This window comes from Fukomys damarensis, unplaced genomic scaffold, assembly GCF_012274545.1.
Source record: "Fukomys damarensis isolate Sample0158 unplaced genomic scaffold, DMR_v1.0_HiC HiC_scaffold_2, whole genome shotgun sequence".
NCBI classification, from domain to species: domain Eukaryota; kingdom Metazoa; phylum Chordata; class Mammalia; order Rodentia; family Bathyergidae; genus Fukomys; species Fukomys damarensis.
Genome location: NW_022900914.1, coordinates 61,006,657 through 61,025,115, shown reverse-complemented (window position 1 = coordinate 61,025,115; position 18,459 = coordinate 61,006,657). Strand labels below are relative to the sequence as shown.

Sequence of the window (18,459 nt, the reverse complement as noted above, 5' to 3'; positions counted from 1 at the left end):
GAAACATTCACGCCTCTCCTTCCCATTCCCCAGCTTAGAGCCTGCACTGTGTGGTGAATCATTTGAAAGCCACGACCAAGGGAAGATGGTCTGGATGTGAGATTTCTATGCCAGGTATCCATTTTGTCCAAGGAGGGGTGTCAGGCAGTCAGCTCTGTGTATGAGACAGCGTGATGTACTTGGGGGTGACCCAGAGATCCTCCCAAACTGAGCGCTTGGTAAATGGGATTGAGTTGGGTTAGCAATGATTCTTTCACTGTTGTTTACCTTGGCAATTCTTCATTGTTTTAGGCTGCAAGATTCCTAAGCTTCTTCCTCTTCTTCATCTCTTCTTGCTCTTCCTCGTCCTCTTCTGGCTCATACCCAGAGGGCTGAGGCACCCAGGCTGTGCTGGAGGACGATCTGTCCAACCACAGCACAGAGAGGCCTGCAGCATGGGGGACTGGAGGCTGAAGGTGAAGAGGCCAAGGCCAAGGTCCAGAGAGAGGAGGGAGGCAAATAGGGGTGAGGGTGCTTGTCTAGAGCTGCCTCAGAGGCAGGAAGTGGGGGTGTAGATCCCCTGGGTGCCATCACCTCTGAGCTTCGTGACAGGAGCATCCCGAGGTCATGGGAAGCATTTCTAGGTGGTCTGTCCAAGGTCAGTGCCAGTCAGGGGGCTCCGCAAGGCCAGGTTCCCCACATGTCCCCCCAAGTCCCTGCCCCTGCGTCCTGGGCAGGGATAGAGATGCTACCCCTTTCTCTTCCTTACCTTGTCCTTGCCTATAAAATGCCTCTCAATTTCCACACACCTGGTTTACACGTTCTGTACCTGCCCTGAAGGGTATGTGTGCCATCTTAGGACTCCTTGGAGTTCTGGAGTTACCTGGAGTTACCTACATCATCCAAGAGGAATTCCCTGAATGGAAAACAGGACTAGGGGATGACACTCTCCCTCTTAAAGCCTCCCGATTCTTTTTGGCAAAGCAGGAATTGTACATACTGCATCTCCCCAACAAGTGGTTGGAAATGAGTGAGTCTTGTTGAGCTATGTAATGTAGGATAAAGTTCAACTTTTTATTCTAGTCTTTGGGAGTCTCCCTTCTTGTAACGAAATATATCAACCAAAACTAAGGTCAAGAGAGTCTGTCTACGTTGCCTCTTCACTAAAAAGCTTAAGTGTATGGACCGAGACACCTGATAGCCCGGTGAGGTCATATAGCTTTGTAAATAGAAATTTGAATCCCTCTTATCTCAGTTGATCCTGCTCTTGCTCAAGCCACTTAGGTTCCACTTTGCCCTGGTTTTGGAAAACAACTTCCATCAGAGACATTGCCAGCAAAAAATAAAAAAAGAGCCAATGTCCTCCAATCCCTTGAGTTATCAGGGAAGAGTTCAGTCAAATAATATTTAGTTGAAATTTAACTGAGTTGTCAGAACCTTTATTCAGGGGAGGAATTGGGACCAGAGCATAGCTGTGATTTAAGAACATCCCACATACGCACACCTATCAGAACATGAGGTGAGCTACCTCACCACTGTCGGTGGGCAAGGTGTGGTTTGTGAGCTCTACAAGTACCATGGGACCCTGTGCTTTTCCAGGCTTTTCCCTTGGGGTTACTTCCCACCAAGAGCAATGAGATTTAGAGTTTCCATGAAATGCTTGTAAGGATGTGCTAAACAGACTCCAGCCCTTTTCTTGTGAATTATTTTTCCTTATGAATCGTTTTCCCTCTCTCATCTTCACTCAATACATTTGTTCTGATGTTGTCAAGGCTCTGCCAGTAGGCCCTAGTAGATTAAATTTATGGTATTTTAAAAATCCATTCTGTCAGCCATTCAAATTAGTTTTTTGTCTAGTGGATCTGTCTGTTAGTGCTTATATGGTGTTGATATCCTTCACTATAATTGCTTTTATGTTTATCTGGTCATTTTGCCCAGTAATATTTCTTTTATGAAGTTGTATGCGCCACTGTTCAGTGCATATATGCTAATTATGTTTTCCCTTCCTGATGGATTATTCCCTTAGCCAATATGTATTGACCTTCTTTGCTTCTTCTGTTCAGTTTTGGCTTGAAGTCCACTTTGGCTGAATATAGAGCAGCTACACCTGCTTTTTTTTCAGGTTCCTATTACATGGAATATTGTTTTCCATCCTTTAATTTTTAGTTTATGAGTCTTTGAGTTAGTGTGTTTTTTGCATACCATTGTTTTTATTTTATTTTATTTTTCTTGATCCATTCTGCCAGTTCGTGTCTTTCAATTGGGAAATAGAGAACAGACACAATGAGAGTTCTTACTGATAGGTATTGACTTAATCCTGCAACTGCCTTATCTTATTGCTGATTCCCAATTTTTTCCTTCTACTTAGCTGCTCACCCTCCTTTTGGATTCATTATATTTGACTTTTGGGGGTGGGGATCATTGTTAGCTTTATTGTCTCTTTCTAAGTTATCCTTGAGAATTTTTTGTAGTCTTGTTTTAGTGATCATGGTTTCTTATTGTTTTTTATCATGAAAATAGTTTACTTCTCCTTTAATTTTAAAGATAAATTTGCAAGCTATGTCACCCTGGATGGGAAATTGTTTTCTTTTAGGGTTTTGAAACACTTTACTCCAAGCTCTGCTGGCCTTTAAGGTTTGTGTTGAGAAGTTTGTTGTAATTCTAATGGATTTCCTTTATCAGTCATTTGTTGCTTTTCTCTAATTGCTTTTAAAATTCTGTTCTTGTGTTGGACTTTCAGGATGTTGATTATGATGTGTTATGGAGTGATTATTTTCTGATTGTGTCTATTTGTTTTTCTATATGCCTCACTTATTTATATGTTAAATTATTTTCCCTTAACTGGAATGTTTTCCACTATCATTTCAGTAAACAGATTTTTATGTCATTTGCACTATCATCTGATTTTTCACCATTCCCATTAATGTTAAATTAGTCTTCTCTGGGTCTTCTAGCAGCTCTTGAATGTATTTTTCATGTTTTCTTTGTGCTTTTTAGGCATCTCTCATTAATTTGTCGATGACAACAACCCTGTTCTAGTTATTACACTCTGTCCTTAGATTGGTGACTTATGCTGCTCATAGCTTTGATGGAATTTTTAATCTCCTAAATTTCTATTTGGAGGCTTTTATAGACTAATTCTTGTCTATGTTGGTCATTCATGTTTTGCTTCATTTTATTTAGCTCATCTGACTTTTTATGAGTATCCTTTGTAGATACCTGATTATATGTTTATTTGGCCCAATATCTGTTTACTTGTATCTTCTGTTTGCTTGCCAAGTGCCTTATTTACTGTTTTGCTATCTCCCATGACACAAGTTTGAATAATTTAGGTGTGTAGATTTTGGTTTTCTTATTTTCGATGCCCCATGGATCAGCTTTGGGAGAGTTGAGGGTTTTGGGAGGCATTTTGTTGACTTGTCTTCTCATGTTCCTCTTTTTGATTTGTTTTTGCGTAGAGATGTATGTGTTGATTTGTTTTTAGTGTGGAGACCTCTTTGTTCAACATCTACTTTTCAGCAGTGTCCTCTACCTGTGGCTAACTATTGGTTTTTGCCTCTGTCCCAGGACCCAAGCACTTTCATTTATTTAGGATGGGTGACAGTAGGGTGTTTTCCCCAGTAGCCAGTTCTCTAGGAATAGGCCAAAGTATTGCTAATGATCTCAAAGCAATGTAGGTATTAGCATCCCAAGAAAACCAATTAAAAGAAACAACTGTGTCACCTTAGTTAAAGTAATAAAATTAGTATGTTGAATGCTAACAAACCCTAAGGACCAATAATCTATCTCCCTTAACCATAGAAAACAGATCTATAATTATAGTATGAACAGTAAGGCAAGAAAAATATTGACCTACAGTATTCATCTATAGTAAATATCTACTAAATGGAACAAATTTACCTCTAACAATAGAACAGTAGTCAACAATAATAGCATAAATTTAACTAACTATCTAGAGATTCACAAGACTTAGTTATACTAGTAAAGGTAGAAGGGGTTGGGGAACCACAGACTGAAAAAAATAAAAATTTGAAAATTTAATCAGTGAGATAGGAGGAGAAGAGAAAGCTGGGGGGGGTCTCACTGCAGAATAAAAGGAAATTGATAGATTTACAAATGAATCACAGGGAAAGAACAAGAAAAAGAAGATAAAAAAATGAAGAGAGAAAAATATAGGGAATAAAAGGAAAAAGTAGAAAGGGGGAAAAACAAATTAAAAAGAATCTAAAAGAGAAAAAGAATAACAACTTCCCAAAAATATGATGAAGGAAAGAGAAAAATAAATAATAAATAATAAAAAATAAATCACAAAAAAGACTGAGTTAAGAAAAAAAATTCCTTTCCTTTTTTTTTTTTTTTAAATGAGCAGTTTCTTTCCATGTTCTTTGTTCTTAGGATACAGCTAGCTATGATTTTCTCCACCTAGCTTTTGGGCCTTTTGGTTTTTGAGGTGCTCTGCCTGCAGAAGAGCCCACTCCATCCTTTCACCACAGACTGTGGTTACTGTCTAACCCAAGGAATAACCTTTGCTCCCACTGGCAGATGGGAAGTGGAATCAGTGCTCTGGTCTCTCCTGGTTGTAGGCTGATGGGTAGGGGCTCAAGTGGACTGTGACACTTAATACTGACAGTCACAGGATCTGGCTTCTCCCTTCTCTCCCCAGGTGTTGTCCTCTTTCAGGACCAGGTTGTTGATTAGCCCTCTCTTCCACTGCCCTGTGCCAAGTGGAAGCAAAGTGTAGAGCTGGCTTAGACTTGGTGGGTGGCTGTGTCCTTGCTTTAGGAGGCATGCCCAGGCTGCTTGCCAATTTCAGGGGCACTTTCTTGTGCCTACTTGCTTGTGTTGGGATGTGCGGCACATCAACATGGGCCTCCTTGCTCAAAAGGAGCAGGGGCTGCCAGCAGGAGCTTCACATTCTTGTAGAACTTCACAGTTTACATGATACTTTCACAAGGCAAAGATTATGACCATTTAACAGATAAAGAAGTAGAAACTCAGTGAAGCTCAGAGAACAGCTGGGTCCTTCTCCTCTGCAGCACTAGTCTAGCAGGTGTAAGGGCTCCTTGGGTCATTTCCAATGTCCCCAGATCCTAAGAAATGGGCAGCTGACACTGTAGGCATCCTGGGTCAGATACAAATGCAGAAGTTCCAGTTCTAAAATAAATGTCTGATACATCAAAGCCACAGGGAGTCACCACCCCTCCTCCTCAAGGTCTGAATGCTGACCTTCTGGGCTCTGGCCTGGCCTAGAGTCTTCGGGTGACCAAAATCCAAAGCTGTGTAGAGGCACAGGAAGTACAGGGAGTTGCCTCACAGGTCCTGCCCTTCTTTAGATACCAGAAAAGTTGGACTTGCCAAGAGGGCTCTGGGATTGATGCTGACTTGCCCTTTGGAAAAACTTCCTTCCCATTCCCCACTTAGAGCCCAGAAGGCTGCACTGTGTGGTGAATCATTTGAAAGCCACAATCAAGGGAAGATGGCCTGGATGTAAGATTTCTATGCCAAGTATACTTTTTATCTGATGAAAGGTGTAAAGCAGGGAGCTTGATGGATGAGAGAGCATGGTACACCTGGGTTGGGGACATTAGATCTCTCAAACTAAGTGCTTCATAAATGGGATGGGTTAGGGGTGGTAATAATTCTTTCACTATTGTTGATCTTGATAAATATTTCATTGATTTTAGGTTGCAAGACCCCTAGGCTGCTGCAGCTCTTCCTTTTCTTTCTCTATTTTAATTCTTATTCTTCTTTTTCATCTGCCATGCTAGGGATCAAACCCAGAACCTTGTTCATGCTAAGCAAGCACAATACCACTAAACCATACCCCTAGCCACTAAGCTTTTACTGATTCGCTCATTGGCAACCATGGGAAAGCTATTTAGGCAGTAAGTAAGGAGGAGTATTCTCAGGAAGAGACTTTAATTTATCCAGGGACTTGAGCACTACAGTGTCATCTGACAAACATAGGCCTGCCCAGGTTCAGGCCATCTGTAACTCAGACATCATCTGGGGTTTTTAAGTAGTGCAGGATCTAAATGAAGCTTGAACTCTCCCAAAGCCCTGCCTAAAAATTAGAGGAAGGCATCCACATGGACATTTTGCTTTCTGGAACTGCTTCTAGGAGAGCTGTCTCAGCCCCATCTCATCAGTCCAGAAATGAAACTCAGCCTTCCATCATCTTCCATTGGCATATATAATGATTCGTGCACTTTGTCTTACTGGTGCTTCAGAGGTGTTAGGGAGCACAATCAAAGATGGATGGAAAAAAAAGATGGATGAGAATTCTCTTTGCAGCAAACAAGTAGCTTCTAATTCCCCATTAACATTGCTAGAATCCTTCTGTGGCCACTGCAGTTGTCCTAGTGGCTCCTGCCCCAAACCCTTTCACTGGCCCCTCTCCTCTTCTTCTTTCCTAGGAGGAGGAAACCCAGGTCTTTCCAAGTCTCCTGTGCAACAGGGCAGTGAAGCTCAGGCTGATGCACAGATCTGGGGTCTCACCATCTCTCCCAAGCAGCTTATCCATGTCCAATCATTTACACACAGACACAGACACACACACACACACACACACACACACACACACACACACACAGCCTTGTTGCCCTGCTTCAGTCATTCAAGAGCCTGAGGGTGGAGTGCTGACCTGACTACTTCTTTATCTCTCATTTTTCCTCAACCAGAAGACTCTTGACCTCATTATCTCTTGCCAAACTTTATCTCACAGACTGAACTCCTGCTCTGTGCTGGATACCAAGGAAAGCGGACAGTGACAAAGAGCACATGGAGAAATCATCCCAGTGCGGCCGGAATGGGGCATCTGTGAAGTGCGCTCAGAGGATTCACAGAGGAAGAGAAAGGGAAGAATGGCAGAGGGAGCGACATGGACACAGACACAGAGGCATGGATGCCCCTGATGCGTACGGCTGGCCCTGTGACTGTGACCTGCACAGAAAGAAGGACAAGGGTGGAGAGTTAAACTCAAGCTGGCAGCCTGCTGGAAGTTCAGGTGATGGCAATTATTTACCAAGCCCCAAATTGGAGCTCATGGCAGCAAAGGGAGAGAGCCTTTTTTGGGAGTGGCCATCGAGGCCAGGACCCAGGATACCAGGGTCCTACTGAGTATTCAGACCTGTTGCCTCAGGAGCAATGGGATCCAGCAGAGGCAGAGAGAGGCTCATACCTAGGGCTGAGGCACCCAGGCTGTGCTGGAGGATGATCCGTCCAACCACAGCACAGAGAGGCCTGCAGCATGGGGGACTGGAGGCTGCAGGTGAAGAGGCCGAGGCCAAGGTCCAGAGAGAGGAGGGAGGCAAATAGGGGTGAGGGTGCTTGTCTAGAGCTGCCTCAGAGGCAGGAAGTGGGGGTGTAGATCCCCTGGGTGCCATCACCTCTGAGCTTCGTGACAGGAGCCTCCCAAGGTCATGGGAAGCATTTCTAGGTGGTCTGTCCAAGGTCAGTGCCAGTCAGGGGGCTCTGCAAGGCCAGTTTCCCCACATTGGGGCAAGTCAGCAGATACTGCCCTTGTTTTTAATCTTCCTTAAAATATTCCTCCTTGTTTCAAACACACGTACTCCTGCCACTTTCTGAAGCAGTTCTTGAAGTTCTCTTTCATGAGTGCAGTGCCGTGGCTGCCTCCATGTCCTGAATTGATTCAAATCACTCACCTTTCATGGTGATTCTGGTTTTGGGCAAGAGCCAACAGATGCATGTGGCCAAATCCAGTGAGAAAGGTGGATGAAGACACACTGTAGTGTTTTGAAGGGCCTGCTTATCCATTGGACGGCACACAGCTGCAACATTCTCTGCAGTGTTCACACCTCACACGGACACTCACAAAACAAGACTTCCAGAAATGCTCCAGAAAGCGGCAAGAACGAGGGGATGAGCATGTCTGAAGTGAGGGGAGTATTGTACAGGCCACTAATACCCACGTGTCATTTACTTAATAAATTGTAAAAATCTGAGCATTAACTGTATGCTTTGGTCACACTTGTGTGTGTATAACATGCACACATACACACTTCTTGTATGCATTCTTAGTTCATAAAGGTGAGATGTCACCATAAATGTTGCAAGGTCCTGGGGCTCTGTCCTTGATTGAGTCATGTTCACTGAAAAGAACACATCTCTGCTGTGTCAGTCATGTTTTTAATGTTTACCATTGCTCTTGGGAGTTAATGTTTGACCCTGCCCATAAAGAAATCCACCACCACTGACCAATGATCCAAATTTGGAGAGCAAGAAACCCCTATAAAACTGCCACTAGTGGGCAGCCTCATGTGCAGACCTGGGCCAGCCGTGGAGAGGGAGCCTCATCACCACCATGAACTTCTCCGGCAAGTACCAACTGCAGACCCAGGAGAACTTCGAGCCCTTCATGAAGGCGATGGGTGAGTGCTAGACAGGCCACCAAGGGCACAGGTCAGTGCAGTGAGGGTCTGGCCCTACAGGCAGTGGCTACTCTGTCAGCTATTAGGATAAGATGGGAAACACAAGCTTCACCGTAGTAGAGGACCTTTTACTCACTTTGCAGATCTTGCTACTGGGCCATTACTGAGGAAACAAGGCCACCAAGAACCAAATGGAAAGAACACTGAACTAGGGTGTGATCTGGACTGAAGCCCACATCTCCTGGTACTTCTTCGAGTGATTCTATTCACTCATTCATACATACGTGGGTGCATTCATTCACTCTTCTAACAAGTATTGATCCAAGAACAACTACACTTCAAGCACTGTGCGGGATACATAGCACTGAGATACATAATGAAGAGCCATATTTCCAAGGTCATAATTTAGAGAGAGAAGAGAAGAAATAAATGTAACAAAGTTTCCCTTAACATGTAGGGGGGTGACTCTGTACCAGGGTATCAGGTAAACAATTGCTGGGCAATGCCCCATTTAATCCTCACCAAAAAATCTGTGACTTGGGCACAGTTATGCTCTCATTTTACATTTGAGGCTGAGAAATGTAAGTTGGCATGATCAAGGTCAATGGCAGGAAGCGTCTGGGTTGGGACTAGACATAGTTACTGCTTCCCAGGGAACCTACTTTAACCTCCTGCCTCCCATGGGTGTGGAGGGAGATGAAGAGTTGGGTGGTGAAGGGGAGCCTGGGAAGAGGAGCAGTGCCCACTGGGGGGCTGGGGAGGTGAGGGTGTTCCAGGCAGAGGGAGCCCTGTGAGCAGAGGGTGTAGTGTGGCAGTGAGGGTGAAAAGGGAAAAGAGCATAGAAGTAGCGAGGTTGGGGAAGGAGGAACTTTGGGGGTACCTGAGAGCTTAGGTCTTCTGTAAGCCAGTCACCCCACTTCTGTCTTTGAAGTTCCTTATCTATGCAACAGGACCCACCAGTCTTGCTGTCAGAAGATCTCATGAAGATCAATTCCTACAAAAGCTCAAGTTAGCCTGGCAAACTATGCTTTGTACATGATGGGTACCTGGGCCTAATTATTAGTAGCTCCTCATGTCATTTCAGGAGTGACCCGGATCGGAAGACAAACTCTCTGGTCTCCCTGAGTGTGGAAAGGGACACACTTTAACTCTCACAGCAAGCCATAAAAAGAGAGGGAGCAAGACGGGGAGCAAGGGAAGAGAGTGAGAGAGAAGCAGGGAGCCCACAGGGGAAGAAAGGTTCAAGATTGTGGCAGCTACAGCCCTTGCTGCTCACAGGTCTCCAATGTCTGTGGCCTCTACCCTTCCATGTCACTATTTTCCCTCGTCTTCTTCTGCCTTGAAACCCTCACCCCTGCTGTCTCTAAACCTCAGATGGTTTCCACCAGGGGTGCCTGAGGACCTCATCCAGAAGTGGAAGGACGTCAAGGGGGTGACAGAAATTGTGCAAAATGGAAAACACTTCAAGATCACTGTGAGCACTGGGAACAAAGTAACTAAAAATGAGTTCACCTTGGGGCAAGAAAGTGACATGGAAACCATGAGTGGAGAGAAGGTCAAGGTAGGTGGCTCCCCTTTCAACAAGCTCTGCTTCTAGAATATTCCCTGGAGCCAGGCCCCAGGGCTTCCTGACTCACAGGATGCTGTGCCTCTTAGTTCCCACCCTAAACACCCCATATCTAAGCGCATCTCTTGGGTGTGAGAACCAGAGAACTCACAGGGAAGCTGTTCTCATCCCCCCCAAGTGTTGGTGCTGTGGCCTCCAAACTTGAAGTCCCCTATATGACCATTTGGAGGGAACCAGGCACACAGCATGAGTCCCACTCTCAGGTTCTCCTTGGCCAGGATCCTGCCTCTCACAGCCTCTTAAACAAGACCTAACAATGGGGGCAACGGGGGCAGTTAAAATCCTTAAGCCAGCACAAATCACTCTGGCTTTACCTGAGTTCAGGGCGGGTGGTAACAGAGACAAATATCTTGGAAGAGGGGCTGGCAACACCACAACCTCAAGGCCCAGGCATGCACTCAAAACAAACCTTTGGGGGTCATTAAGCTGATGGCCTGGGCTACCTCATCTACGCAGAGGAGAAGTCAGTCTGCTGAATGAGGGCAGTGGGCAGGGCGGCTCCATCCCCACAGGTCTGGGGCTCTGGGGCACCCAGGACCTGACCACTGCTCCTCCCCGTGACACACTGCACACCCCAGCGTAGCCAGCACCACCCAGCAGCCATCTTCCCGCTCCCCAGATGACTCTGCATTGGGCTCAGCAAGCTCTCTCCTCACTGCTTCCCATCGCTCTTTATTTCTGCCTCTCCGGGGACAACATCAGAGACTGAGGCAAATGCCAGGACTTTCTTGGCTGTGCCCAGGGGAAGGGGCGGCCGCTGTGGGTTCTACCATGGGCCTTTTCCAGGTGTCCACGTGGAGGGAGATGTTTTACCTTGGCAGTGTCCTCCTCTCCTGGTTGGGTTTCTGTGTTTGCTCCTCTGGATGTCCAAGGCTGGGAGAGGAGACCACACAGGAACCATGAATGTTCCGGCAGGACCCAGGCGGACCAGAGCAAAGTGTGTGCAGGGTTCTGAATTCTGACACTGCCGCCTCCATTAGCTTGGAGAACTGAGACTTTATTGCTTCTGTTTCAGCATTTGTCCTGGGGACCACTCAGTGTCCTGTGTGCTTTTCTAGATCACACAGCATGGACTGAAGCTCTGACAGACGATGTCCTGAGGTTTTCTTTCTGTCTTCTGTGCCCCTGTCTTCTGTCAGAACTGAGGTCTGGGAGCACAGGGACCAGAGGTGTCATAAGCTGACACCTGCACAGGGGAACCGACCCATTAGTGAGGATCTCACTTTCCACAGACTCTTCTCACAGGCCTCTCTGTGCCCCACAGGCGGTGGTTAACTTGGAAGATGGCAACAAGCTTGTGACAGTTTTCAAAAACGTCAAGTTTGTGACTGAAGTCAAGGGAGACACACTGACCAGTGTAAGTCGGGACTCTGAACTTGTGACTCTGGTGCTGGAGGGAGGGTGAAGTGAAGGGTGAAGAGCAGTTGCACCCCTCACCCCATGCCTCACTTTCCTCCCCTCAGCCCCAAATTCTCTGCCTTTCTGTATCTCCTACCACTTCACTGAGGTTCCTTCTGTGCCAGGAAGTTTATAAAGCATCTCTGAGCTTCCCATCAGCAATTTTCAAAAGGAGAAACTGAGGCAACAAACAGCCATGAAATGGCACAGTCACAGTGGATTAATGATGGTGTGTCTTTTACCATAGTAATTTTTTTGTTTGCTGTATTTTTCTATCACACCTAGTATACCACTTTGTAGCAGTCCCGTCTAACCAAACCAGTGCAGCATAACCAAATGAGTTGGATCAGTCCCTCATGGCTACCATCCACAGCTGTCCCATGGGAGGTGATTCATATTAAAGGCCATGCAGGTTTCTGTATTTACCATGTATTTTCTTTAAACCTGGAGTATATTTACATGTATAAAACATTATTTCAGTAAGAACATTGGTATAATTCTTCGCAAAATACTCCCTCTCCGTTCAAACAGACTCATCCCAAGTTCTTGCCACTTTCTGTAGTGACTCAGGAAGGTTTCTTTTGTGAGTGTCTTTGGATATGTTATCATGGCTTCCATGCCCTGAACTGATTCAAAATCTTGACTTTTCATAATCATTTTGACTTTGGCAAAGATTTTGAACTCATATGGTACCAGATCCAGTGAATAGCACAGATAGGGATGCACCACAGAGTTTTCACAAGACGGCTTTTCCATTGGATGGCAGTAGGCAATGACATTATCATATATTTTATCACATCTCTTAAAAAACATACATGAAATAAGACTTTGAGAACTGGTTTTGAAAAGGACAAAATGATGGGTTAAGTGTGTCTGAAGTTGGGGAGGTTGAGGTAGATTAATGACAATATGTCTTATACTGTAATTTTTTTTTCGTTTGATGCAAGCATTCACTATATTTTTCTATCACACCTCGTATAACACCTTGTACCAGTCCTGTCTAACAAAACCAGTGCAGCATAACCAGCTGATTTTCCAACACATAGAACAGCAGGATCTTGAGGAAGGGATGCCCTTTTCTAACTCACCAAAGGTACAGGGTGAGCTGGCATCCGGCCACCTGATGTCCCAACTTCTCTCATGCTGTCCCTCCCCTGCCAGCCCCCCCAACCCTCCTTCCTTCCCTCCTTACTCCTCATTCCCAGCTCCTCTCCCCTCTTCCCTGATGCCATGGAGTAAGAGAGGAGCTTGGCAGGAAAGGCACAGGAACACGCAGGGCAGCCGGCATAGCTCATGCTTTCTGTCTCCACTGGGACGAAGCTCAGAGTACAGGGCATAAACCCATTCAATCTGCAGATGCCCCTCCTGTGGGCATAACTGGGTCACAGACAGGCTATTCTTGTGAATGAAGCACCCATACCACAAGGAATATCAGGCCCTGCCATTGCTTCTGTGCCAGCAAAGTAATTAATAGTCACAACGCTTCCTTCTAACTCACCACGAATCACAAGCCACAGGGACCTCCAGCTGCCCTACAAGCCCCACAGGCCTGATACACGCCTTTGCCCATTTGGCATTATAAGGATCACATTTGTGGCAAGTACATGGCCCCTGTGAGTATCACACTCCAGGTGTGCAGTGGTCAGTGCTTGGCCGTTGGCCGGGTCCTATCTTCAGTTTGGGAGTGAATCTCCAGAATTTCTCCAGCAGTTGTGTCCCCCTTGGTCTCCTTTGTTCCAAGCAGCCCAAGGAGGCTGTGGCCACCAGGTTCAGGTGGGAACATCCCTCAGGCAGTGACAATGTGAGCATCAACTGTGAAATGCACTGTCCCTGTGCCTACGCTGACACCTTCCCAGCAGGCAGGGGAGCAGGAGATGAGATGTTTCAGATGGGACCGGGCCAACATCCTCTGATGGCTCCATCTTGCCTAATCCTCCCGTCTCCTGTGAGGGAGACAGGTTAAGGGGTCAGTAGTCAGGTCGACCTATCCAAGGTCATCCAGGTGATGATATAAGTAGCAAAAACTAGAGCTCCCATCTTATCAGTGGCAGCCACTCTATTGCTGCTGAAACAAAGGGGCCGCTTTGTTACCTGATGTCAAAATGACAGCTGCCTTGTCCAAGATTCTTCAAGGACCTCAGAGCTGATGCAGCCAGCATTTTCACCTGCTCCATTCAGTTTTAGAAAGTAAACCAGGCAATGCCCAAAACATCCCAGGCCAGTTGCCTAGTATTCCATGCACACATGTCCTTGCATGGTTTTGACACAAAGTAGGTGCTCAACAGAACTTTGAGAAAGTGAATTAGATTATATAAGTTTGGATGATCTTGCTACCACATCCATTGAAGAAAGTGCAATAACATAGACATAAGGTTAAAAAAATTGTCAGCTCTTCCTCTGGTCTTTGAGGAATCACTGATTTGAAGAATCATTGAGTTGTTTCATACATTACCACATTTGGAGCTATTTGGGGGCTTGATAATGTGCTTTTACTGTTTGTCACCAGATAATCATTTGATGATTTCTTTTCTGTTCTTCAGACCATGACACTGGGTGACATTGTATTCAAGAGATTCAGCAAGAGAATTTAAACAAGTTTGCATTTTCTATACTTTTACTGTGTAAAATTAATGTAATAAAGTGAACTCTGTTTTAAGAAAACATTTTTTTTGTGTGATGCCTTTTTGGTATTGGGAGCTCTGATCATCTATTTTTTATACATTGGTGACCCACGTGTTCTCCTCAACTGGGTCTAATCTGAGTTTCATTCTTGGCCCTAATACAGAACCTAAGCTGTCCACCCACGACAGGAAGGATAAAATGTGTCTGTATCTGTAGGGTGGTCCTGGCATGCTCTTCCCACGCAGCTGTGTGGACAATGAGGTGGAGAAAGAGGGCATACAGTGGGCTGGCCATTGTGGAGGCTCCACACAGGGACAAGGACCAGTAATCCTGGGCAGGCAAGGGACAGATGTGCCCTTGAGGACAGCCACAGTCCCACTCCCCACCAGTGTACAGGCACAGGGGCTCAGGCACTGACCTACCAAAGTATGATTTGTCCTCCAAAGGGAGGGCTGAGTGAGGGGCCGAGAGAAGGGAACCAGAATTGGACACAAGCAGCTTGAGTGGAAGGAGCTTCCACCCTACAGACAGAGGCAGAATGTAGGAGAAGGGGAGAAAGGCCCTGATCATTGTCTTTAATAGGCAACTCACAAAGTGAAGTAGGTTCATATTCACAGTATTAAGAATGAAGGGTGTAAGAGCCAGGGATTTAGCTCAGTGGTTCCACTGCCTGCCTCACAAGTGCAACGTCCCAAGATCAATTCCTGGTACAAGAAGAAGAAGAAGAAGGGGAGGAGGAGGAGGAGGAAGAGGAAGAGGAAGAAGAGGAAGAGGAGGAAGAGGAAGAGGAAGAGGAAGAGAGAAGAAGAAGAAGAAGAAGAAGAAGAGGAGGAGGAGGAGAAGGAGGAGGAAGAAGAAGAAGAAGAAGAAGAAGAAGAAGAAGAAGAAGAAGAAGAAGATTTTCTATGTGAAGTCCAGGGATTTAGCTCAGGGGTTCTGCAGCCTGCCTCGCAAGCACAGGGTCCTGAGTTCGATCCCCAGTACCCCACTCCCAAAAAATCAAATTTCAGAACAACATTGACACTATACCCTTCATGTAAATTTTGATACAATGCAAAATAAGATTATCTACACACATGTATATGAATTTATAGGAAGAAAGTCTAGATGGTCAAAACACCAAAATACAGCTATTATCTCTAGGGTGTGAACAAAACTGTGCATCAAGAGCTTTTTATATGACTTATATTGTTTGACTTTGTTTCAAGGAACTAATTTTGTGGAATTATTTTTACAATAAGAAGTAAATTTTTTAAATAAAGATCATTTAAAGGAAAGGTATTGGGCTTCAATACATGTTTATAACAAATTAATCCATGATTTTGGGCCTCAGTTTTCTCACCTGTAAAATGGGAATTATAGTGCCTCTAGTCATAGCTTTTGTGAGTTGCCCATGAAATGATAAAATCCAAATGCCATGCATATAAACATTCTCACATTCCTCAGGGAACACCAGTTGTGTATGATACCTAGAGCATTCACAGAAACTCTGCCATGCTCAGAGAAATTAACCTCTGAGTGCAGAGGCACAGAGAGAAGTTTGCTATGTCCACTGAGCTGATAAATGGTGGAACTGAGGCTCTTTGACTCTCTTACTACTGGAGGAGCCAGTGGTATAAAGTCTTCTTAGCAAAGCCTCTGGGGATCTGACCAAATTCTCAAAGGCTCCTCCTAACCAGGGTTGTTCTCCTGGGAACAACTCCAGGGTGGTGGTGGGAAGGACTTGTATATTTTTTCCTGACAGGGAGAATTCATTTTAGATGCTGATTTGGGAATTTTCTGTAAGTGCACAGATGACTTTGGGCAGATAAACTAGTCTACTTTACATGAATTGAATAAACAGCTGTGGATGAGATCAACTATATTTACCTTCATCCCTCCCCCTCCTCCCTGCCTGTGATGTGAGCATCTCACCAACAGGGAGCACTTGTTGCTGTTTCTGTGAGAGCATCTTGATTGTTGGTGGAAAGTTCTGATGTCTGTATTCACAAATAAGCAGTCATTTCCTTAAAAAGTAAACAAACAAAAATTTTTTAAAAAGTATTTTTTAAAAGGGAAGTGATGGTGGGCTGGGGTAAAAGAGGGAGTCTGCCTAGGTCTGTGCTTATCTTCAGAGCACTTGTTAAAGACATGTTGTGCATTTGTTATGGCTTGTGTCTAGATGTCACTCCAAAGCCTCGTATGGTCATAGGTGGGGCTTTTCAGAGGTGACTGGATCTAGAGTGTGTGATTACTAAATTAGTCTAGTTCCAGGTGTAGATAATAGAAAGGCCCACCCTGAGTATGAATGCTATTAATCTTAAGCTCGTGTAGCCTGGGTAGAATATAAGGAACAGAAAGAGACCTGCTGTTGTCACTTGCTACTTTACTACTTTGCTGCTTTGCTGCCTTCTGCCTGCCATGAACTCTTTCTCCTACAGTTCTGCTACTCCACCCTGCTTTGTAGCCAGACAACTAAGAACTGAAGTCTCTGTAAACTCTGAGCTACAACCTTTCTTCCTTTAACTTTGGGTGTTGGATTTTTCTCAGCAATGAAAAAGGTAACTAAGACAGTATCCCATGGTTTTCTGTCATTTCTTTCTAGAAAAATATCAGAGAAAATCTGAAAGCATCCAGGGGTATTTGCTCTTCAAGGAGTTTGATGAATGTGGGGTTTGGAAAGAGGAGGGAGAGAAGGAACTGAATCTCCATTGTGAATTTCCTTTTCCTATGATAAGTATGGATTTGATCTGGAAAGCAGTGGGTAATCAGGGAGGGGTTTTAGCACTAAAAGTAACATGATATGAAGTGCACTGTAAAAATGATCACTCTGGTTATAGTGAAGTTCCCAACTACATTTGTTCTATTGCATCTTTCTTTTTGTCAGTATCAGGGATTGAATTCAGGACCTTGTGCTTGTGAGACAAGCATGGCACCACAGAGCTAAATCCTCAGCCCTTCTTAGGGGAAAGGTAGTAAGGGAAAGGAAAAAAAATAGGAGAAAATGAAAAAAATGGAAATAAAATGTTTGTAATTTGGGAGGGGAGGAGGGGGTGAAGGGAGGTCAGGGATAAGGGGAAAAAAATGAGAACCAACACCTGTCATGTAAAGGTACAAGATCCCAATAATGAATGTAACTATACTGTATATTTTAAATGTACCAATAAACTCAATGAGGAAAAAAAATCTCCAGTCTTTCCATTGTATCTTCTAAATAAAAGTAAACGTTGAAAGATTTGCCCAAGTAACAGCTGTATCTGACCTTTACCAAGTGGATTTGTGGATTCTCTGGTGGTGTGTATTAGTCTGAAGAATGATAAGCAGAAGTCTTACACAGGTTTTGTGCAGCCCTGAAGAATACAAGTTTCATAATGCAGACTTCACCCCAGTTTAAATAAAGATTCCTTAGTTATCTTTCTAACTAACCATTCTGTTACTCTCATGCAGCTAAAACATTTTTATAAATTTATAAACACTACAAATTCATGAACTTGAAGATTAAGCAAGTTGCCATGGTATAAATATTTCCATCAAGGCCAAGTTCAAGATATGAGTGTGAGGAATGCAGACTTGAAAAGAGATGTGCACAGTCATCTCTCATAGCTGACTTTAGCACATCATCTCTGTTTGCCTCTACCTCTCACCTTCACTTTTTCACTGGGAGAAGGGACATTCCAGCAGAACACGGTTGGAAGCATGTAATAAAAGGTCATATTCAACTGAACACTTAGGATAGGCCAGCACTGTTCTCAGTCCTTTATATACATTTAAGAAACTTAGAACTCACAGCAGTACTATGCAGAAAGAGGAATGAGTTTTCATGGTTTAAATAGGAAGTGTCACATAAAGAGTCATGTTTGGGGGCTTGCTCACCAATGCAGCAAGGTTCAGAGCTGGAGTCTAGAGAGGTAATTTCATCATGAGGGTACTGACCTTATTAATTCATTTGTCTACTGTGAATTCATAGCTGAATGGGGTAAGAGTTGGTGGGCTCAATTATGGGAAGCAGGTCAGTGTGCACATTCTTTGAAGGATATACCTGGTCCTCTTCTTCTCTGGGCCTTTCCGTGCTCTCTATTTCCTGAATGCCATGAGTTCAGCAGCTTTCCTCTTCCATGCCCTTCCTCCTGCTATTTCTGCCTTGGAGCCAGCCAACCATGGACTGAAATGTCTCAAACTATGAGCCAAAATAATATCTCCTACTTTAAATTTATTTGTGTTAGGTATTCTATCCCAGTGACAGAAATCTGACTAATACATGAAAAAATGAATCCAAAGTTACACAGCTAATATTAGGAGAGCTAGGATAAAAGCAAACTTACTCAGTGCTTTTTAAAACTACACTATTAGGAGTGGATAAAGAAGATGTGGTTTTTCTATAAAATCAAATACTACTCAGCCATAAAGAATGAGAAATTAGATTCATTCATAGGAAAATGGATACATATTGAGGATATACTCCTA

At 44.4% G+C, this 18,459-nt stretch overlaps 1 protein-coding gene across 2 annotated transcripts; it reads left to right on the top strand.

Moving 5' to 3' along the window:
• The first annotated feature begins 8,199 nt into the window (after nucleotides 1-8,199).
• LOC104863270 (fatty acid-binding protein, liver) lies at nucleotides 8,200-14,057 on the top strand. Of its 2 annotated transcripts, none has more exons than XM_033765298.1 (4): nucleotides 8,200-8,369; nucleotides 9,744-9,930; nucleotides 11,261-11,353; nucleotides 13,935-14,057. In XM_033765298.1, the coding sequence occupies exons 1-4, from the start codon at nucleotides 8,257-8,259 to the stop codon at nucleotides 13,983-13,985; spliced, it is 444 nt and encodes a 147-aa protein (XP_033621189.1). In that variant the 5' UTR covers nucleotides 8,200-8,256; the 3' UTR covers nucleotides 13,986-14,057. The 2 variants fall into 2 exon arrangements, with proteins under 2 accessions (XP_033621189.1, XP_010623936.1); XM_010625634.3 differs by having other exon boundaries at nucleotides 8,203-8,369; nucleotides 9,758-9,930.
• Nucleotides 14,058-18,459: the final 4,402 nt, after the last annotated feature.

What these genes read in the sequence shown, in the direction of transcription:
- LOC104863270 (XM_033765298.1), top strand. Translation starts at nt 8,257, where the DNA reads ATGTGCAGACCTGGGCCAGCCGTGGAGAGGGAGCCTCATCACCACCAT. An exon ending in TGAGTGGAGAGAAGGTCAAG is followed by an intron (nt 9,931 to 11,260) that starts GTAGGTGGCTCC and finishes TGTGCCCCACAG; the next exon opens with GCGGTGGTTAACTTGGAAGA. An exon ending in AGGGAGACACACTGACCAGT is followed by an intron (nt 11,354 to 13,934) that starts GTAAGTCGGGAC and finishes TCTGTTCTTCAG; the next exon opens with ACCATGACACTGGGTGACAT.